This window comes from Miniopterus schreibersii (assembly GCF_964146895.1).
Source record: "Miniopterus schreibersii genome assembly, chromosome: 10".
NCBI lineage: Eukaryota > Metazoa > Chordata > Mammalia > Chiroptera > Miniopteridae > Miniopterus > Miniopterus schreibersii.
Window position 1 is genome coordinate 23,095,739 of NC_138110.1, and position 23,362 is coordinate 23,119,100.

Below are 23,362 nucleotides of genomic sequence, written 5' to 3' on the forward strand. Positions count from 1 at the left end.
AAACCTGAAATATACTGAACCTGGGGCTGGCCTCAGTGGATGGCAGTGGTGAATCTAAAAACAAACTAAACCTAAAGTTTAAGTTTAAATTAAACCTGGGGAAAACCCCCTCAAGGACAACATAAATGTAACAATTTTATAGAGTCAGTAGGAACAAGTAGAAACAGGAGTCGCATATTTCAGGGGGCAGGGAAGGCTGAATCACTGAGACATGGATGAGTAATTTCTGGAATAAAGAAATGGATTACTTGGTGTGATTTCTCAGAACCTGAGTTAATCAGCCCGATGTGCAAATTTGGAGATTATTGCATTTATTTGAACGTTATCAGTTGAGTAACACATTTTGCATTTATGCATTTCTATCATGTTAAGAATATAACGAGAGAGACAGAGATTTGGATCATGTTCAAGGTTAGGTGGGTAAGGCTGAACATTAGCCAACTTTCAGAACATTGGCATCTAAATCTCATGCACAGGGAAAATCATCTTTCACAAAGCTATGACCTCACCATACATAATATAATTTAATTTCTATTTAGTAAAATATGAAGTTGTTTCTAGTTTTATGGCCAGTTATATTATAGAAACCTAAACAGTGCAGAAATAGAGGTTCACACTAGCCAATGTTCAGTGTGCTTCTTTCCAGACTTCTGTCTTTGCAGTTATATACTATGTAGCTATACATTTTTCTTAACAAATATGAGCTCAGTTATTATGGACTCATCTGTGCAACTTCCTTTTTTATTTCTTTTTTTGTTTGTTAGTTTATTTTGTTCATTAGATTCCACATATAAGTGAAATCATATAGTATTTGTCTTTCTCTGACTAGCTTATTTCACTTAGCCTAATACTCTCCAGGTCCCTCCATGCTGTCACAAAAGGTAAGAGTTCCTTTTTTTTATTTTTTTTATTTTTTATGGCTGAGTAGTGATCCATTGGGTAAATGTACCACAGATTTTTAAAAAATATATATATATATTGGTTTCAGAGAGAGGAAGGGAGGGAGAGAGAGAGAGAGATAGAAATACCAATAAGTCACCATTAATCGGCTGCCTCCAGCACACCCCCGACTGGGGATCGAGCCCGCAACCTGGGCATGTGCGCTGACTGGGAATTGAACTGCGATCTCCTGGATCATAGGTCGATGCTCAACCGCTGAGCCACGCCCGGCCGGGCTACCACAGCTTTTTTATCCACTCATCTACTGATAGGCACTTGGGCCGCTTCCAAATCTTGGCTATTGTAAATAACTCTGCAATGAACATAGGGCTGCATATATTCTTTTGAATTCGTGTTTCAGGTTTTTCTGGATATATTCCCAGAAGTGGAATTGCTGGGTCATAAAGCAGTTCCATTTTTAATTTTTTGAGGAATCTCCATGCTGCTTCCCATAGCAGCTGCACCAGCCTGCATTCCCACCAACTCTGCACAAGGATTCCCCTTTCTCCACACCCTGGCCAGCACTTGTCATTTGTTGATTTGTTGATGGAGCCATTCTGACAGGTGTGAAGTGATATCTTATTGTGGTTTTAATTTGCATCTCTCTGATGATTACTGAAGTTGAACATCTTTTCATATGTCTCTTGGCCACCCATATGTCTCTTTGGAGAAGTGTCTATTCAGGTCCTTTGCCCATTTTTTAATTGGATTTTTTTTTTCGTTGCTGTTGAGTTGTAGGAGTTCTTTATAAATTTTGGATATTAACTCCTTGTCAGGTGTATCATTGGCTAAAATGTCCTTCATTCAGTGGGTTGTCTTTCCATTTTGTTGATGGTTTCCTTTGCTGTGCAAAACCTTTTTAGTTTGATGTAGTCCTGTTTCTTTATTTTTTCTTTTGTCCCCCTTTCCCAAGGAGATATATCAGAAAAAATATTGCTACAAGAAATGTCTGAGGTTTTACTGCCTATGTTTTCTTCTAGGATTTTATGGTCTTGAGTTTTAACATTTAAGTCTTTAATCAATTTTGAGTTTATTCTTGTGTATGGTATAAGAAGGTGGTCTAGTTTCATTTTTTTTTTGCAAATATCTGTTCAGTTTTCCAAACACCATTTATTGAATAGACTATCTTTACTTCATCATATGTTCTTGCCCTCTTTGTCAAATATTAATTAATCATATAGGTGTGGGTTTATTTCTGGGCCCTCTATTCTGTTTCCTTGATTTGTGTCTCTGTTTTTATGTTAGTACCATGCTGCTTTAATTAGTATGGCCTTATAATGTATTTTGATATCAGGTATCCTTCAATTTTGTTCTTCTTTCTCAAGATTGCTGTGGGTATTTGGGGTCTTTTGTGGTTCTATACAAATTTTCAGAATATTTGTTCTAGTTCTGTGAAATATGCCATTGATATCTTTTTTTTTTTTTTTTTTAATTTATTTTTATTGTTGAAAGTATGACAGATGTGCTCTGCCATTGGTATTTTGATAGGAATTGTGTTGAATCTGTAGATTGCTTTGGGTAGTATGGACATTTTAACTATGTTAATTCTTCTTATCAATTTTAGATTAACAGAAAAGTTGCAAAATAGTGCATAGAGAATTCCTATATACTCTTCGCTTAGATTCCTCAAATGTTAATGTTTTCTCTCTGTCTGTGTCTCAAGATCCCTAACTTTACATCTTCTATCTTCACATGTTCTTCACGATTTCACTATCACATTTGTAAAGTCCTTTTTTGTCATGTTGGCAAAAATATCCTCAGGTTCTGGGGATTAGGAGGTAGATGTCTTTATAGATATCTGTATATCTAGAAACATAATATATCTGATATATATGTATATACTTTAAATATTATATACACATTTATTTTAGTGAACCATTTAAAAGTAAAGTTGCAGGCATGATTTCCCTTTATCTCAAATAGTTCATTGTACATTTCCTAAATATAAGGATATTTTCTTACATAATTACATACTACAAAACTATTAGATAGAATGTAGACTCTACTTAAATCTCTTCAATAATCTCCTTTATAGTAAGAGAAGAAAGCATCTGTGATCCAGGATTCTGGGTTGCATTTAGTTGTCAAGTCTCTTCAGTCTCCTTTCATCTGAAAGAGTTCCTTAGTCTTTCACTGTGTTTATGATTCTGACATTTCTGAAGAACACAGGACAGTTATTTTGTAGAATGCCATTAATTTGAGCTTGCTTGTTTCCTTATGATTAGCCTCAGGCTGTGCATTTTGGGCAGGAATTTCACAGAAGTGATGCTGTGTTTTTCTCCATATCAGGGGGCAACATGATGTTTATTTGTCCTGTCCTAGTGGTAACTTCGATCCTTTGGTTAAGGTGGTTGTGCTAGTTTCCTGTTGCTGCTGTGACCAATGACCACAAGTTTAGTGACTTTAAATAACACAAATTTATTATCTTACAGTTCTGGAGGTCAGAAGTCTCTTGGCTAAAATCAAGGCTCTGGAAGAGAAACTCTTTTCTTGCCATTTCCGGCTTCTAGAGGCTGTTGCCATTCATTGGCTTCTGGCCCCTTCCTCCATTTTCAAGTCAGCAGCATAACATCTCCAAGTCTCTCTCTTCTTCCCCCCTCCCCCTCCCTTCCTCCCCCCCACCTCTGCACCTGTCCATCACATTTCCTACTCTGACTCTCCTGTCTCCCTCTTATAAGCAACGCTGCGATCACACTGGTTTTTACCTGGATAATCCAGGATAATCTCCCCATCACAAAATCTGTAGAATTCTTTTTGTCAAGTAGGAGACATAATTCACAGGTTCTGGGGAACAAGTGGAGGGCATATTTAGGGGCCATTTTTCACTTTAGGCCACAGTGTTAAGTGTTAGAAAACACCTAGCACTTCACACTTTTCTAACACTTAGGTGTTAGAAAACACCACAGTGGTGTTTCTAGGTGTTTTCACTCTAAAATGAATGCTTTCCTCTTTGTATTTAATAAGTAGTTTACTGGAAGATACTTTGAAGCTATGTAAACATACCCCTTTCCTCAAACCTTCATCCATTAGTTTTAACATCTATTGATGATTCTTGCCTGGATCAATTATTACTAAGATGGTTGCTAAATGGTAATTAAAGGTTTTTAACAACTTTAATGAAGAATAATTGACATCTAATAAACTGCCCAAGTTTAAAGTGTACAGTTTAATAGATTTTGACATGTGTATACCACCCATGAAACCGTCACCACAATTAAGGTAGTGAACGTGGTCATCTCCCCCAAAGTTTCCTCCTGCCCTTGGAAATCCCTCTTACCCCATCATCGTCTCCCTAGGCAACCAGTGATGTTCTTTCTGTCACAATAGATTAGCTGCATTTTCTAAAATTTATATAATTGAAGCATAGGAAGTACTTACTGTTTTTTTTCCTGGCTTCTTTCATTTATCATAAGTATTTTGAGATTTATCCATCTTGTGTGTATTAGTTTTTTTATTACTGAATAATATTCCACTTTATGGACATATCATAGTTTGTTCATTCATTGACCTGCTGATGGACATTTTTTTGGCTATTACAAATAAAGCAGTTCCCAGTTTTTGGTTATTACAAGTAAAACTGCTATGAACATTCGTGTACAGGTCTTTGTATAGTGATTTTCTAATTCCATCTACATAATTAAGTTGGCATTCTGCTGTAAAGAAGAGCTCCCCCCAACCCCACCCTTAGTAGGATTCATATTTTATTTAATGGATTATAATATGTTACCATCATTTTTTATATTGATGCTCAAATTGTCCTAGATTTGGACAGTGGGGAGTCTCTGTAACTGGATCTTATGTCCAGATCCTGTGTCTTTCTGATATATTCCCATCATTCTTTGAGCACTCCCGGTTTTCTGGCACAAGATGTTGTAGGCTTAATAGATAATTTCTCTGCTCCAGTCCTGGAATCTGCCATTTCTCCAAAGCACCCTGGTTCCTTCAGTAGAGAATTGTATTTAGAAACCAATATTTGTGCTTTAGCTGTGGTGATTGCCACTTGGATGTCATTGTTTCTAGGCCCTGCCTTCTTAACTGACAGAGTGAGGAAATAGATGTGTGCCTAATTCCATTCCAACACCACAGAGTCATTCTAATCTCCCCTCACTTGTTATATTTCCCAGTCCCTTCCAGTGATGTGCTGGTAAATGTTTAACAACTAGCTCTCCAGTGGTTTTAAAATTATAATTTGCAGCATTGGCCAATTTCCATGGTGTAAAAATTCTCTCCATGGCCAGTTTCAAACCAGCATGACATCACTGAAGAGGAGTTAGGGAGACGTGCACCGTTGGTTGTCACTTAGGAGTGACCCAGCTCTAGCACGCCACTGCTCCCTTTTCTAAGGGAAACCTTAGGAACTGACACATACATAGTAAACTATCTGTTGGTATCTCTTGTCCATTTGGGGGGGGGCCCTTTTCCATCAATTTTTTAAATATTAGGGATATGAGCCCTTTATCCAATATGTATTCATTTACTCAGTCCTAAGATACAGAGAAAGTAGTTTCAGAATAGCTAACCCATACCATTGTGGAAAACAAGCTAGAGTTTAGCATGTGTACTGCTTTCTGTCTTGGCAGAGAGTATGTAGTCAAAATATCATGTAAGCTCTCTCTCCTTTCTCCTTCAATGAATTATTTTTTAAATTTGAAATGAGATTAGGTTCATTTATTTTTATTTGTATTCCATGTTAGAGGTTCCCTCCATCTTTGCATATTTGTTTCTAGTATTTTCCATTCTGTAAAATATTAACATCATTTCAAAAGTTAGAGAAGCATCACCTTCCCCCATTCCTTCTATCCCAATTCCACTCCCTGTTGTGTTCACTCTGATCTCACCTCCCCCTTGTTAGTGACTGATTTCTTTACTTTCTGCTTTATTCTTCCTGTATGTCTTTTTGCACAAGTGAGCAGGTAAATATATTTTCTCTTCTTTCTCATATCAAAGGTAGTATACCACACAGAATGACTACAAAGTCTGAAAACATGCATATTATTTTATATTTTAGAACCGATTACTTGATTACTTCTGGGGCATGCTAGTGACAAAGATTATTCAATGAAAATGAGAAACATGAGTCACTTGGAGCAATGCTTCAAAGATGCACGTGCAGGGGGTTGGTAGGAATGCCGCATTCATGAGCCACATTCGTAGCTGTTTTGCAGAATGTACTCTACCAAGCATTGCTCATCGAGGGTAACACGCTGAACATCTATGAGGCCATTGAACATATTTTGTAATGTAGTAGCAATGAATCATTTATTATGTATATATTTGCCTGTATTTCCAGATTTCATGGCCACACTGCTATTATTCTTTTGCCCCCCCTTTTTTTTCCACTGTAAAATATAGACTGGAAATTAGTCCAGATCAGTTCTTAGAGATAGTACTCATTCCTTTTTTATAGGTGCACAGAACTCCATTGTGTGGGCATGCCATAGATTATCAACCACTCTCTTAATGTATGATCATTTAGGTTAGGTCCAAATTTTTGCAGTTACAAATAGCACTACAGTGAATAACCTGTGCAGATGTATTTTGGTTTTGTTGGTGGTGTATAATTCTTCAGGGTAAATTCCTAGAAGTGGGACAGCTGGATCAAAAGGTAAACAGATACGTGACTCTTGGATTCCCTCTCCTAAAGTTTGCACCAGTTTTCACTCTCACCAGCAATATAGGAGAGCAGCTGCTTTCCACAGTCTTGTCAGCAGAATGTGTTGTCATACTTATTAAATTTGCCATTCCAATGGGTGAGAAATAGCATCTCAATTAAGTTTTCATTTCCCTTTTTTCTTTTTTTATGAGCGAGGTTGCATATCTTTTTTTTTATATTTAAGGAACAGACACAGGGTAAATCATCTGTTCACACCTCTTGTCCATTTTTTGGGGGGGGTCCTTTTCCATCAATTTAAAGAATTTTTTAAATATTAGGGATATGAGCCCTTTAGCTGTGATTTTGCTGCAAGTGTTTGTTCTTACTTTGTCAGTTATCTTTTTATGTGTTTATTATTATTTTTGCTATGAAAAATTTTTTATTTTTAAGTGGTCAAATTTATGACTCTTTTTCTTTATCATATTTGGATTTTAAGTCATAGAGAGCCTTATTTTGAATGTTTAATTTCAGTACATGTATGATTTTATGTTTTTACATTTGGATCTCTGATCCATTTTGAATTTATTCTTGTGTATGGTGTGGGGGTTCAGATCTATTTGTATCATTTTCTGAATGGCTAACACTTGTTCCAGCACCATGTATGAAAAAGTTCATTTTTGCCCAGTGGTGTGAGATGATGCCTTTAGTATATGTTAGATTTTCATGTTTACTTGGGTTTATATCTGAACTTTATATTCTACTCCACTGGTCTGATTATTTCTGCACCAGTGCCACACTGTTTTAATTATGGAGGATTTATAATATGTTTAAATGTCTGGTAGGACTGCCCTGGCCCGTGTGGCTCAGTTGGTTGGGCTTTGTCCCGTGCACTCAAAGGTTGCCGATTCGATTCCCGGTCAAGGCATATGACCAGGTTGGGGCCAGCGATCTATGTTTTGCTCTCACATTGACGTTTCTCTCTCCCTCTCCCTTCCTCTCTCTCTAAAAAAAAAAAAAAATCATTAAAAATATTTTTAAAAATGTTTTTTATATGTTTGTTAGGGCTGCCTTTCCCTTATAACTTTGCTTTCTCATTATTTTCCTAGCCCTTTTTACATTTCTATGTTTTCCATCTGAACTTTATTTAGCTACATAAGAAATAATTTGATATTTTTATCGGGATAGCATTACATTTATAAATCAACTAAGAACTGACATTTTAATGACTTTGAGTCATCCTAGACAAGAACAAAGAATATTTTTTCGTTTGTGTTACATCATCTGCAGAGATAGTTTTATTTCTTTCACAACTCTTATGCTTCTAATCAATTTATCATCTCAAATTGCATTGGTTAATACCTCCAGCGTAAAGTAGTGGAGGTAAGGGCATTCTTGCCTTGTTCCCCACCCTACTGCAAATTCCCCTAGTGTTTTTCCTTTAAGTAAGACACTGGCCTCAGGCATAAAGCATTTATATATTAATCAATTTAAGAAAGTACCAACAATTCCTATTTTCTTGAGTTTCTTTTAAAATCTGGAATGAGTGCTGAATACTGCCAAAGGTTTTTCTGGCCTTGCATTACTTTCCTGTGGCTGCCATAACAAATTACCACAAAGTTGGTGGCTTAAAAACAAAAGAAATTTAGTCTCTTACAGTTCTGGAGGCCAAAAGTTCAAAATCGATATCACAAGAACAAAATCATGGTGTCAGCAGGGCTGTGCTCCTCCTGGAGACTCTAGGGAAGAATCTATTCTTTGTCTTTTCTAGCCTCTGGCGGCTTCTGGCATTTCTTGGCTTGTGGCCACATCACTCCGGTTTTGCCTCTGTGGTCACAAGTCTTTTATTCTTCTCTGTCAAATCTCCCTGTGCTTCCATCTTATAAGAACATTTGTGATTGCATTTAGGACTCACCTTGATAACCCAGTGTAATCTTCCCATTTCAAAATCCTTACCTTATTCATATCTGCAAAGACTCTTTTTCCTTTATAAGATAAAGTTTATGAAGTCCAGGAGTTAAGACCTGGATATCTTTGTGGTTCATTATTCAGTCTACCACAAAGGCATTTACAGAGGAAGTCATGATTTTTCTTCTTAGATTTATTAAAATGGTTTATCAGGTTAATAAATTTCCTAATGTTGAGCCAACTTTGCATTCCTGGAATAAATTACACTTAGTCACAGTTTATTCTCTTCTTAATGTGGTATTAGATTTTTTTTGCTAAGATTTTATGTAGTACTTTTTGATTAATATTCTTAAGTGATATCGGTCTCTTTCATTTCCAATAAATTTATGGACCTTAAGAATACTGTTTTTTCCCCTAAAGGTTTCGTAGAATTCCATTCTCCTGTGAAAACATCCAGTTCTGTTTTTTTCTTCTTTTTTTCTGCTCCTGATTACTTCCTCTGTTTCCTTTATGGACATTGGCCTATTTAAGCTTTCTATCTCAAATGGGGTTAATTTTGGTAAACTACATTTTCAGAATAGGCTAATCTGTCTTTCTTTCACATCTTCTAAGTTTGGAGTCGTACTTAAAAAAATCTCTTACCTCGATTAAAAATATATATACATTCTATATCTCTTTTTAAAAAAAATATGTTTTTATTGATTTTAGAGAGAGAGGAAGGGAGAAGGAGAGATAGAAACATCGATGCATCAACATCCATCAGCTGCCTCCTGCATGCCCCGCGCTGGGGATCGAGCCTGCAACCTGGGCATGTGCCCTGACCAGGAATCAAACTGGGGGCCTCTTGGTACATGAGTCGATGCTCAACCACTGAGCCACACGGACCAGGCTATATCTCTTCTTACATGTTTATGACTTCCATGTTTAGAAGTTTAATTCCTCAGAGGTATTTTAGAGTATGATGTTAGAAAGTGCTCTATGTTTAGTTTTTGGCAAAATGGAGTCATTGTCACAATAACATTTCTGGTTTCAAATTCTCCCTTTATTATATATTAAATTTCCATGTGTACATAAAGCCATTTCTGGAATGTTGTTTGTATTTTATTTACTTGATTATCAATTATCAATGTCAGTAGCATACTTTACAAATTTTTGGCTACTTTATCCTGTTTTTATATGGTAGGGTAAGTCCTCACTCATTTATCTTTTAACATTTTATGGTTATTTCTATTGCTCTACTTTTCTAGGTGGGCTTGAGAATGAACTTAAATTTTTAAAAAACGTATTAGGATTTTGATTGAAATTATTTTAGCTTCATAGATTTATTTGGGGACAATGGAATCTTTTCAACATTGGATTTTTCCATCTTGGACTAGAATATATCTTTGTATTTTTTGGTAATGTTTTGTACTTTTCTTTCAAAAAGTCTTATTACTAGGTATTTTATAGATTCTGTTGACACTGTGAATAGGATTTTATATTTTAAATTACATTTTTTAATGGTTATTTTTGACATATAAGAAAGCTATTGCTTTTAAAAATTATTTAGTTTCTAGATTTTCACTTGATATCTCTGGTTTCCTACATAGATACTTGTATCATCTAGAAATAATGACAATTTCTGATATTTTTGCCTCTGTCTGGAGTGAGAAAGTGGGAAAGATGTTACCCTGGAAGTGAAGGGAATTTACAGGTCTTTAGAACTGTGTAGAAGCCTTTTATTTTTCTTTCATTTGTTACTGTGAAAGCTTTGGTGGTGCCCTGGGACAGTTCTGGTCTTCATGTCCTTGCTAGGAGCCTGCTGCAGGGTGGAACCCTTACCAGCTGTGGCTTTGGCACAAATGTGAGAATCAGCTGCTCTGTTTCCACTCGGAGTGGGGCAGGGCACTGGCTGGGTTCCCCGTGTCCCACAGACACCCTCTTGATCCGGCATGACCGCTTCAGTTTCAATCCCTGCTGATTTGAACTTGGGGTTTTCCAGGGCTTTGTTGAGAAAGCTTGCGGAATTTCTTCTCCGTTTTATGTGGGTTGGAATACTGGCTTCCCACCTCTGTCCATCTAGCCCCACGTGCTTTTTCTATCACAGAGATTTCTACAAATCTGCCGCTTCCTCATTGGCCCTTCCCTATTTTCTGTTGCTGCGATGGATCATTTGTTATTTTAGTGGCTCCTGGGAACAGATGAGAGAGAAAAGAGAGACTTCAATTTGCCATCGTTAAGGGATGGAGGTAGAGGGAAAGACCTCACTTTATAAAAGTATATATTATAGAACAGTTAGAAAACAGAAACGTGCTAAGAAGAGAATCGTTTTCAACATTTTGATGCACATCTTTCTACTCGTTGTTTTTCCTACGTGGGGTTTTTGCATTGCACGGTTACTTTCGCAGGTTTTACTTTCGCTTATATTTTCATTCGAGTAGAGTTGCCTCTTTAGTTGACCTGCTGGCTCAACGGGAGGGACATTTAGACATGTGCAAATGTCAAGTGTGGATCCCGGTTAGACAGGGTGTCCAAGTGAGGGCTGTAGGAAGTGAGGGGCCACCTGTGGGCTTGTAGAGCAAGGCTGGAGTGGGACCCAGGGTGGCGTTTCATTCTTGCCTTCCTGATCCACAACCATTGTAGTGAGTTTGACCTCAGGTTTAGGTAAACATGTTTGCAAACACTGCTGGCAGTTTCTATATCCCTTGCTGACGTATTTCTGACACATTTCCAGCTGCTTCCTCAGATGACAACATATTTATTTTTGAATTCTTTTTTTTTTTAAAAATATCTTTATTGATTTCAAAGAGAGGAAGGGAGAGGGAGAGAGAGATAGAAACGTCAATGATGAGAGAGTCATTCATTGATCAGCTGCCTTCTGCACACCCCTGACTGGGGTTCGAGCGCGCAACCTGGGCATGTGCCCTGACCAGGAATTGAGCTGTGATCTCCTGGATCCTAGGTCGATGCTCAACCTCTGAGCCACGGCCGGTCACGCCATACTTATTTTTGAATAGCTAACAGGCTCCATTTATTTCACTACCTTCAATGAAGACATTTACATGGTCCAAACACGTAGGGGTTTTTTGCTTATGTGGCCTGGTCTTGAAAAATTCAATTGTCTTCCTTAATCCCTTTAGTTTGTGAAGCATTTGACCACTTCAAAGCAAAGATCTCATTCAATCTTTCCAGTGATCCCTATTTTACAGTCTAGTAAATTAACACTAAGAGAGATTGAGCTATTAGCTCAAAGTCACGTAGCTCGGGCGTGGCAGAATTGGGACTCAAACCCTAGTCTGAGGTTTAAAGCCTAGGTGTGTCCCATCTTGAATTTCAGGGAAATGGACCAACAAAATGTTAGATGTGGTCCTTGTCTTCCAGTGAGAGAAGCTGTGCGGTTTAGTAATTTAAGAATACAGGCGTAAGCCTGTCTCGGAATACAGATTTTGATCCTCAGTTTCCTGTCCTATAAAGTAAAGGTAATAACAATGCCTATATGAATAGGATTGTTATAAGAATTAAACAAGATATTCCATGTGAAATGCTTGGTGTGCTGCTTGGAATACAGCAAGTGTTCAATGTATATTAGACCTAATTGTTAGTATCAATTAACAATAATTAATCCATATTTGCTGATAAGGGGAGTTTGACCCATTTGGTTTTACCTCTTTGGGTGAAAGAAGTAGGAAAGTGAGTAGGAAAAAAAGATCAAGGTTAAGAGCTTAGGGGAGGCAAGTTGACGTCCTCAGTCTTTATCCCAAGTCTATTGTTGCCATATAGCGTTTAATAAATAACAAAGATTTGGATAGTATTGTTGGTTGAGCTTTAAGTTCTTTCATTGTGGTTGGAGACAGTGATAAGGAGAATTTCTCTTCCTAGTGTCTTATTTTCTCCTGCTGTAAAGTCTGGAAATCACTCCTGTTTTACTGTGCTTTTGGAACATGCTGTGGTCCTTTAATGCAAAATGCAACACACTTATGCATCATATGCCCAGGGGTCAAACAAATGCAGCCTTTGTATGAAATGCAGAGTCAGGGCCTCCTCTCCACTCTAGTGGGGCTCTGTGCTTCCAAAAGGCATCAGTGCCAATTCGCATTTTTTTTTACTCAGACTTGGAGGTTTTACAAAGAAATGCAAACCATGGAGGGTCTTCTGTATTCTCTTCTCCCTTGCCCTTTCCTCACAATCATTCTCTCACGGCTCCATTCTGCTGTGTCCCGTAGTTCGTGTGCACGTACCCTGCTTTCTTCTTGTAGCCAGCTCCTTCTCTAGGCAGGAACCACGATTGCTCTTTTGTGTTTTGTAATTTCTGTGGCAGCATTTCTCAAATAGCATTACAGTCACTTGGAGGGAGTGTAAAAAGTGGACATTTCCCCACCCCAGGTTCAGAATCAGCAGGTCTGGGGTGAGATCTAGAGGGTCTGCATGTTTACCACACTGATTCTGGTTCTTGGAGCCCACATCTGGAAAAACTGTGTGTAACAGACATCTCGGTGGGGTGGCCCTGAGATGCAGCACAGAACCAGATGCGGGGATGCTCCGAGGCAGCACTTGCAATTCTGATGCAGGCTTTGCTGGTGCTCTTTGCTTCCCCTTTGCCTCTACCTTCTGCCCAGAGGCTATATGAAAGAGGAGCCTGGAAACAAGTTTTCAGAGGCCTCTGCAGCAAGGGATTCAGGGTTCAGGGCTGGGCATGAAGGAGCGGTCCATGTGATTTGAAAGCATGAGTGAAACCAGCCTTAAGCATTAGAGTTGGTGAGCATCCCACATAGACTTCCTCCTTCTCTGACCCCACACCCCACCTGCTTTGGACGGCCCGCTGGCGTGCTCACAAGGCTGCTTTTATTATTGCCTGGCTCACACATCTGCTGGGTGTGGAGCAGATGTGCTCACTGCTGTATCTGCTAAATTTTTTGTCCTAAAAAACCTGAGTGACTTTATGGTTAAAGTACAAATCCCTTGATTAAAACTTGAATGCTGCCTGGCCGGGCATGGCTCAGCGGTTGAGCGTTGACCTAGGATCCAGGTGACTGGGGTTCGATTCCCGGTCAGGGCATATGCCCGGGTTGTGGGCTGCAACCAATCAATGACTCTCATCATTGATGTTTCCATCTCTCTCTCCATCTCCTTTCCTCTCTGAAATCAATAAAGATATATTAAAAAACAAAACAAACAAACAAAAAACTTGAATGCTCTTTACAACTTGAGCATTTTTAACCTTACATTCTGGGTATTGGGGGTTTGCTGGGTGCTTGGATCTGCTCACCCCTTCTTTTTCATCTCCTGCCTCACTCAGGACTCCAAGACCAGGTCCATTCATGAGGCTTAGCTTCTCTTCCTTCCAGTAACAGCCTTCCTCCCATTATTCCTCTGAATCCTAATCAACTTTTTTTTGCCTTTTAATTTTTTTGAGGTCTAATTTATATAAGATGAAATACACAGATCAATGAGTTTTGAAAACTGCATACACCTGTACGATCCACACCTCTATAGAAAGATCTTAATAGGAATGTGGGTCACAAGGGTGTATGCATTTCTGTATTCCAGGAAGTTCCCAAATTGCCCTTCCCAGTACACCCTTCCTGGCTTTGGCAATAAGTGTTCTTATTTCTTTTTCCATAGAAATAAGTTCTAAAACTGCTTGCCTGTCCTGCAATTTCATATAAATGGAATCATACAGTAAATACTTTTTATGTCTGGAATCTTTCCCAGTGTAATGTTTTTGTGATTCGTTCATGTTATTTCATGTCAGTAGTTCTTTCCTTTTTATTGCTGAGTAGTATTCCATTGTATAAATAAACCACAAATTGTGTATCATTCATAAATTGTTAGGCATTTGGATTGTTTCCAGTTTTTGGCTATTGTGAATAAAACTCCTGTGAACACTCTTGTATAAGACTTTTTCCTGGGCATATGTTCTCATTTCACTAGGTAAATGCTTATAAGTAGAACTTTGGGTCCTAGGGTACATGTATGTTTAGCTTTTTGAGAAATTGCCATCTTCCAAAAATGATTGCACTATTTTGACACTCCCACAAACAATGCATGAGAGTTCTGATAGTTCAACCTCCTTGCCTATGTTCAATGTTTACTTTTTAATTTAGCTGTTCTACTAGGCATGAAGTAGATATCATTGTGACTCTAATTTGAATTTCCTTGTGATATTGAGCAACTTTTCATGAACTTTTGGCCAAAGGAATATCTTTTATGAAGTATCTTTCTATGAAGTATTTATGAAGTTCAAGTGTTATGCCCAGTTTTTATTGGGTTGCTTATAATGTATTTTTGCTATTATTTTGTTGTATTATTTAAATATTCTGGATATAAGTCTTTTGACTGACATGTATTGTGAATATTTTCTCCTGGCCTGTGGCTTGTCCTTTAATTTTCTTAATAATTTCTCTGATGAGCAGAGGCTTTTAATTTTTATAAAGTCCAATTTTTCAGTCTTTTCTGTTGGAGTTCATATTTTCGTGTCCTCTCTAAGAAATATCTCCAGTTATCAATGGTGTTTTCCTATTGGTTTCTTCTGAAAACCTTATATTTTAGTTTTATATGTGTTTTATATTTGAGTCTTTGAGCCATCTCAAAATAATTTTACGTACAGTGTGAGGAATGAGTAGAGGCTCTCTTCTCCCAAAAGTTTGCAGAGTTGTCTCAGGGCCATTTGCTGAACAGACTGTCATTTCCTCATTGAATAGCTTTGGCACCTTTGTTGAAAGTCAATTGATAAGTGAGTGAGTCTGTTTCTGGATTCCGTTCTGTTCAACTGGTCTGTCCTCAGATCAGTACCATACTGTTTTGATTATTGTAACTTCATAGAACGTTTTGAAGTCAGATGGTTTGAATTCTCCAGCTTTGTTCTTTAAAAAAAAAAAAAAAAAAAAATTGTTTTGCCTCTTCTAAGTTCTTTTTAATTCTACATAAATTTTAGGCTAACTTGCAAATTTCTTTTTTTTTTTTTTAAATATATCTTTATTGATTTCAGAGAGAGGAAAGGAGAGGGAGAGAGAGAGATAGAAACATCAATGATGAGAGAGTCATTGATCGAGCCTGCAACCCGGGCATGTGCCCTCACCGGGAATCGAACCCCGATCGCCTGGATCCCAGGTCGACGCTCAACCGCTGAGCCACGCCCAGCCGGGCTAACTTGCAAATTTCTACAGAAAAGACTTTGGGAATTTTGATGGGATAGTGTTGAATTTATAGATCCATCTGGAGAAAACTGACATTTTAATAATATTTACTCTTTCAATCCACAATCATGGTATATACCTACCTTTGTTGAGGTTCTCTTTCATTTCTTTAAGCAATGTTTTATCATTTTCATGTGTAGTCTTCTAAGTATTTATTTCTGAATATTTTATATCTCTTATGCTATTGTAAATGATGTTTAATTCCCTCTCCTCCTTGCTGGTATGTAGAAATACAGTTGATTTTTGTATATGGACCTTGTATCCTGCAACCTTGTTATATTATTTATTAGTTCTAGTAATTTTTTTTGTCAAATTCCCTAGGATTTTCTGTGTACACAATCATACTGACTGTAAATAAAGGCAGTTTTACTCTTTCCTTTCTAATAAATATGTGCCCTTTGTTTCTTTTTCTTGCTTTATTTTCTCTCTTTTTAAAAAAATGTTATTTTTGTTTAAAATATTACAGATGTCCCTTTTTCTCCCCAGTGACCCGTTCCACCCCATCCCATCCCTCTCCCCAGTCCCTCTCCCCACTATTGTCCGTGTCCTTGGGTTGTGCATATATGCATATAAATTCTTTGGTTACTCTCTCTCCCTCCACCCACCCGCCCTCCTCCATCACTCTGACACTCGTCAGTATTTTCTCTTTATTAGAAGGAAAATGTTCAGTCCTATGCCATTAAGTAGGCTGTTAACTGTAAGTTTCTTGTAGATGCCCTTTGTCAGATTGAGGACATTGATAATTTGTGTGTTTTTTCTCTCTTGATTTCTGATCAACCTGATAAGGATTTATGGATTTTATTAAACTTTTCAAAGGACTAACTTTTGGTTTCATTTATATTCTCTATCGTGCATCCGTTTTTATTTTATTATGTTCGTCTATTTTTTACTTCCTTCCTTCTCCTTACTACAGATTTATTTTGTTCTTTTTCTAGTTCCATAAAGTGGAAGCTTAGGTCATTATTTTTTTGTGTGAATCCTAACCATCTTATTTCTCCTATTTTCTGAAGACCCAGCCCATTCTCGCTTTTCTCTCTCACTCATTGTATGTTTTCTCTACATAGTCTTATTATACTCTTTTAGTCTCTGGTTTTTCTTGTGCCTACACGTTTGTTTTATGTACATGTCTTTTCCTGAATCCCTAAGTGAACAATAGGCTCCCTGACTGCAAGAACCCTATCTTCTGCTGGCTTGGTAAGCTCTTTAGTTCCTTATCTGTAGTTGATATACAATTCATAGACATTGCTCAAGCACCAGTGAGGTGGAAGCTACTGTGGGTGATAGAGGTTAGGTATAATTCCGCTATTCTTTAAGAAGTTAACGAATTTTTTGGAAGATGTGAATAATAATATATAGTAAGAGCTGAATGAAATGACTAGGCATTAAACACTCAAGGCATTCAGAAAAAGGAGAGGAGACTATAGGGCGAATTATTTGAGGAAGACTTCAGAGAGGAAATGGAGTTTGAACTGCCTCTGAAGCAGAGGTTGGATTTAAGTGAAGAGAAGGAGACGCCATTCCTACTGTGGGAAGAGCATGTGAAAAGGTCCTAAGGTAGAAATGTACACGGTCTGCTTGGAAAACAAGAAAGAGACCAGTGAGGGGAAAGCTGGAAAAGAGAAGTAAAATATAATATGTAGAGGGCCCTGATGACCAAGTCGAGGATACTGGGGTTTTGTGTTTGGCTCACTCACTTCTGATGGCAGATCTGTGATGCTATCTTGGTGCTCATGCGGTATTCTTTCCTACTTGGCCCATGCTCTCTGAGTAATATAGGAAGGAGTTTCCAGGTCAAATCCTCCACAGCTTTGAATTTGGCCCTAGGCACTCTTTGTTTTCTCTTGGGGATTTCCTTTCCTGCTTGCCTCTGTAACCCAGTCAGTCCTCTGAAGCAGCAATTCTGGGTTTTTTTTAAGGCTGGCTGCCCGAAGGCCTGGTAGTTTGATTTGTTTGTAGGAAACCCTGGTCTAGCTCCACCCTCCCTGTCTAGCTTGAAGAGCCTACACACCCTTAATTTAAAACAGGGAAACCACGTTTTCCAAGCGAGTAGCATAAAACAGCGACCCGAGTATCTTTCTCTGGGAAGAGTAAAGCACTTCTGTCTAAAACCAACATTGTTTTGACCCTTTGTACCTAGTCATTCACTCAGGAGTCTTTGTTTTCATTGTTTTTGTCTAATGCACCTGGCTGGGAACACAACAGGCATTTTCATCCTACAGGATTTTACTGTAGATAAGCCGGATTTTGGGGGTATGTGTGTGGGCAGGAGTGGTCCAAGATGTCGAAGAAGCCACAGGCACTTGTAGTGGAGCTGGGACAGCAAGGCTACTCACGTGGGGGACACCGAACAGCAAATTCAGAAACAGGGTGCTCTGAGAGCCCAGAGGAGGGACCACTGGGCTACTCTGAAGGCTTCCAGAAAACTTGGAAGTGGAGGGGCTGGATTTGGATTCAGGAGAGGATAATGTAAGCATCGTCTTGGTGTTGCCACTGAGCACTGCATTTCAGGGGGCAGTCTAAAGCTTACCTGGTTGAAACAGAAGAGAGGGTATGTGGAGTGGGCGGGTAGAGAAATGAAGCTTTGGCGGAGGCCATTTTTTAGGCTTCCCAAGGCCTAAATCTATGCTCGAACAACAGCCAGCACCCATAGAATTAAGTGTATTTCTAACTTAGATTTATCTATATGACTGTAAAATTTCTTATACTTGTAATAATCCATTTGTTAATGCAGTGGGAGCTATGGCCAGTTTAGTTTCCGAATGCCACGTTGAAATCAGCCTCAGACTTTGGTCCTGCTGTGTCTCTTTGGGACCCATCTGCTCAGCCATGCCAAGTGGCAGCAAATGGAAGAGAGGAATTCTGCTGTTATCCTAGTCCTGGGCTAGACAGAGAGGTGTCTTCAGGTGTCCCCCACCCCCACCCCAGGCAGAGTCACATCTCTCTCAGCTGACTGGGAGCTGGGAAGGAATGGTCTGCCTTGGCTGGGCTGGGGGTGGGGAAGCTCAAAGCATTCCAGACACACCGAGGGACAGACTAACCAACCTTCCCGAGGGACTGAAGTCTCATCAGACAACCTATTGTAAGCATTTGGGGGTAGAAACCAAGAAGCAAACCTTACTTAGTAGGGGACACTTTAGTGGATATTTCTTGGAGTCCTGGATTTTGTTGGTTTGGGGAGCTGAGGGAACTTTGAGTTTTAAAATATACTGCATCTAGGATTAATGCTTTTGCAAGTATTAGGCAGTTTCTTCCAATCTCAGAGCACTAGTAAAATAAAAGAGAAAGAAACTGCTCATTTTAAAGTAAAAGAAAATTTATTTCTCCCAAACTGGGGCCAGTGGCCATGTGGAGCATGCTGGCTGCCGGCTCCCCTCCATGCTGCCCAATGGGAAGCCGGACCTTTTCTCTCACTCTTGGGGCCTGGTTTTGGGCTCAGGGCTGCTCGCCCTTTGCAGCAATACCCTTGACCCTCAGCAGGGCTTATTGGCTATAAAAAGGGACATTAGGGTCAGGCTCTCCTGCTTCCCTGCCCTGGGCCTGCTTTAGGACATGGATGGGGGTCCAGAGCCCCACCAGCTCCTTCATCCATGTTCCTCTCAGTCCTCTGTCACTTCCTTCCTGTTTTGTGGTCCTTCAGTTTCATAATTTCAAAAACTCTTCCACAGCTACATGCGTTCTTACTTCTTCTATTTTGTTTGTTTTGGTCAAATATGTCTTGGAGGTAACGCGTTTCAGGAACTTCCCATTGTGGGCTTCCCCCCTCTCTTCAGGCCTCGGGGCTTCTGCCTGTGCTGTTCCTGGTCTGACACCGTGTCGTTCCTTTTTCACCAGAGTCCAGACATCCTCAGCACTGTTGGCTACGACAGCATCATCCAACATCTGAACAACGGCCGCAAGAACTGCAAAGAGTTCGAAGACTTTTTAAAAGAGAGGTACATGCTGTTTTCTCTCTGAAGAGAGAGGGGAGGAAAGATGCTTCTATGTAAACAAGGAACGATTCACTGTTTCCTGGTTGTTTAACGGTTCACAAGACCCTCTGATGTAAATGGTATCCCTGTCCTAAAGATCTTAGAAACCAGTTGGAGAGATAAGATGTATGAATCAAACAGCAAACAAAATGTAATAAACCACTAGGTTGTGTGATAACTCATGACACTGAGAGGACTCAGTGGAGAGGGGGACTATGGAGGACTGGTCAAAAAAGGGGGGCTTGGGAACTTCATGGAGGAGGAGATCCTTGAGGTGGCCTTCGAGGGTGAGGTGGATTTGATAGGTGGAGAGGCATCCAGATAGCTGTGGGGGAACAGCAAGCTGGGAGATGAGAATGAGCATGATCCATGTGGTGAGCAGGGGGCAGAGCCTGGTTCAGAGACCACTGGGGGTCAGGGAGCAGTGACGAAGGTGTGGGGACAGGTCATTGCACACCAGATGGCAGCAGGGTTTGGTGGAGGTGGAGGAGACTGGCTTGTGTTAGAGGATTTTCTTTCCTTTTCTTTTTTTTAATTAAAATTTTTGTATATTGGTTTAAGAGAGCGAGAAACATCGATTTGTTGTTCCACTTTTTTATGCATTTATTGGTTGATTCTTATATGTGCCCTGACTGGGATCGAACCCGAAACCTTGGCATATTAGGATGATACTCTAACCAGCTGAGTTACTGGGCCAGGGCTTCTTTTCTTTTTTTAATGGATAAGATTTTAAAAAATAAAAATTCTATACTTAGTGGAGTGAGTTAGTTTTATGTAACTCTTGCTCATCTGGAATACTCCATTGTGATTCTGGATGGAGTTCTTTAGGGGGATTTTTGGCCTAAGATCCAGGTCATTGCTAGGCCCCAAACTAATTAACAAGTTCTGTTTGTCAGGCAGTGAGTCAGAGAGTCATAACTTGGAGATACAGACATCAAAGAGTCTTCGATCAAGTCTTTTCATTTTCTAATCAAGAGAACATTAGGCATCACCGAGCTCACACTGGTAGGCGCACTCAGGTGGTGAGGCTTCTCGCCTTGAACTGATTCAAAGGCTCAGAGAGAGCTGAACCTGGACCACTGCCCCACTGTGCATCTCAGGAGAGTGGACAGAGCGAGGTCTGTCCACTGACAGGCTCTATGGAGCTGGTCATTGTGCCTTGTCCTTTGAGGGATCAGCCTCCCTCTTCTACACAAGCTGGTTGACAGTGGGGATACCAAGTTACAGCCTTCCTTTCTCTTGATAGGCACTGGAGGTGGGCTTCCTCCTTCAACAGAGCTGACAAGGTAGCAAGCAATCGAGAGTCCCACAACTATGCAGGAAATAGAAACTGCAGAACACCCCTTGCTTTTGTGTTCCTCTTCTGGTTAGGGCTTTTATACATTTTCTCCTGGGAATGAAATAGCCTTGTGACACATCCATGAAGGAGGTGTTGGCTAATGGCTGAAGCTTCTGCTGCCCAGGCTGGACCATTCAATGGTACCCGGACACAATGGGATGGTGGTGTAAATCAGTGCTGTCCACATTTTAAAAAATGTAACCCTCAGTAAGAAATACATGTTACACTGCCACCTGGCACACACATGCAGAAAACAAAAATGTAAGAAAACATTACAACCCTATGATTTTATGCTAGTCATAACCCGCTGAATTGATTTAAGGTTTCCTAATGGGTCGTGACCTACAGTTGGAAAAACATAAGTCCAAATAGAACCCAAAAGCTAAGATCTCACTTTTCAAATGCTTCACAAGAATATATGGGAAAGAGGGAAAAATATATGCAAATTAAAATGATTAGTATTCATAGTGTATTTCTAGTATATGGCCATTTTTCTCCAGGAGTTTCATAGCAAAAGAAACCAGTCCCATGTGCCCTGGCTTTGAGGAAGAATCTGCTGCCATCAGGTCAGAGTGTCATATATGTATGTATGCCCTGAGTGTGGGGACTTGAAACCCCTGAGCACGTGCCTGCCTGGTCTTTGGGCACCCTTTTCTGGTGGCGTGCTTGCGAGAAGGAGGCTGCTGTCACTGAGGAGAGTGTATGCGTCTGGCCTCTGTCCTTTTCAGGATGATAATGCAAGTGCAGTCCTCTTCACATAAATTATCCTCTTGCCATGGTAGGTACCAGGTGCTTATGGAACTTGGGACTTGGTCTGCTGAGTTGGGGCCATAGTTTGATGTTGCTGAAACATCCTCCTTGGGTCTTGAGCATTATTTTAGTGAGCTGTCTTAAATTTCGTGCGGAACCCTGGCATATTCATATGGGCCAGAAGCAAAACATACACACAGGGACAAAGATAATAGCAGCCTGTCATATTATAATATCACAAATAATATTATTTATTATTTTGATTTCATCAAGTGTGATACACATATGTTTATAAAATTTTTATGATATGTGGCTAACCATGTCCTATATCCTAGTTTTGAGACACCCCACCCCTCCTGCTGACGTGTCACAGTCCTGCCATGGACCTCTCTGGAATTTCTGGGAGCTCAACCTTAGTTATACCCAGATGGAATGCAGTCAATCTGTTTACACTCATTTGGGGACAGACAGAACAATCACCTAAATGCAAGGTGTTGTGTCAGATCTTGCTCTGGAGCGGGCAGGAATGCTGACTTAATTGCATCTGTATGGCTGATCCCTGGGCCTATGCAACTTAACACAGGCCCTATGTTTATGATTCACCAACTCTGGGCAGAAGGGCAGGTGACTTTCTGGGAGGATGGGCTTGTTCCTCATGCAGAGACCTTCTCTATCTGCGTTTCCTGTTTCATACATTCTCACTCATTACACCACTCTCTCTATTCCAGTCAGACAGGTTTATTAGTGAGCATGCTTTGGATGTCTCTGCCTCTGCATCTTTACTCCATTATTTGACACCTGGATACCTGGAATACCCTCCTTTCTCCTCTGTGCTTGAGTAAATTCTCCCCATCCTTAAAATCCAGGTCAAATTTCCCTCTTCTTTTTTTTTTTTCTTTAAAGGAAGCATTCTACATAGCACTCCAATCTCAGGTCTTCTACTGGTTACCGGTTAAAATGAACCTATCTTATCACTCGTAGCCCAAACCCACCAATTCTCTGCCTTCTAGAGACCAGTGGGACCAGACATTACATACTGAGCTCCTGATGTGAGTAGGAAATAAGAAATAGAAAATTGACGATAGTCATACTGCAGAGAGGAGGGGTGGCTAAATGAGATTATAGTAATAGCTGTCATTTATTGAAGATGTACTTGGTACAAGCCAGCTTCCATGTATTTTGCATATATTAGGTCATTTAATTCTCACAATAACCCTGTGTGGCAAGTTTTATCATCCTTCTTTTACAACTGAAAAAACAGGTTCAGAGATGTTATATAACTTGCCTAAGGTTAACTACATAATAAGGGAAATCTGGTTTTAAACCTCGGAAAGTTGGCCCCTGGAATCTGTGCTGTTAACAACTTCAGTATGCCTAGTACAGCACCTGATACACAATAAGTGGTGGGTAAATGGTCCCCATTACTAGTTCTGTTATATTAATCTTAGAAGGTAGGGTATGCATCATCAACTCCACTTTACAGTTGAAGAATCTGAGGCTTAATGGGGGTTTAAATGACCTGCCCAAGATTACAAAAGCAGCAAGTGGTGGAGCCAGGGCGTCTTTTAACCTCATGTCTAATGACTTTTCCACTTTACTTAATGGTCTCCTATGATGTCTGGGTACATTTTCTGAAAGGGGGTTTCTCCAGGAACTTGGTGGCCAGGTCAGTGCTCTGAATCGTGTACTGCAA

The 23,362-nt window shown here is 39.6% G+C and overlaps 1 protein-coding gene across 1 annotated transcript in view; it reads left to right on the top strand.

Annotated features, from left to right (window-relative positions):
* The window catches only part of PSTPIP2 (proline-serine-threonine phosphatase interacting protein 2), a 68,506-nt gene that overhangs the window by 13,762 nt on the left and 31,382 nt on the right, over positions 1–23,362 (top strand). The window contains exon 2 of the mRNA XM_081149860.1: positions 19,444–19,544. Coding sequence (XP_081005986.1) covers positions 19,444–19,544 — 101 coding nt within the window. The remainder of the gene's footprint in view (positions 1–19,443; positions 19,545–23,362) is intronic.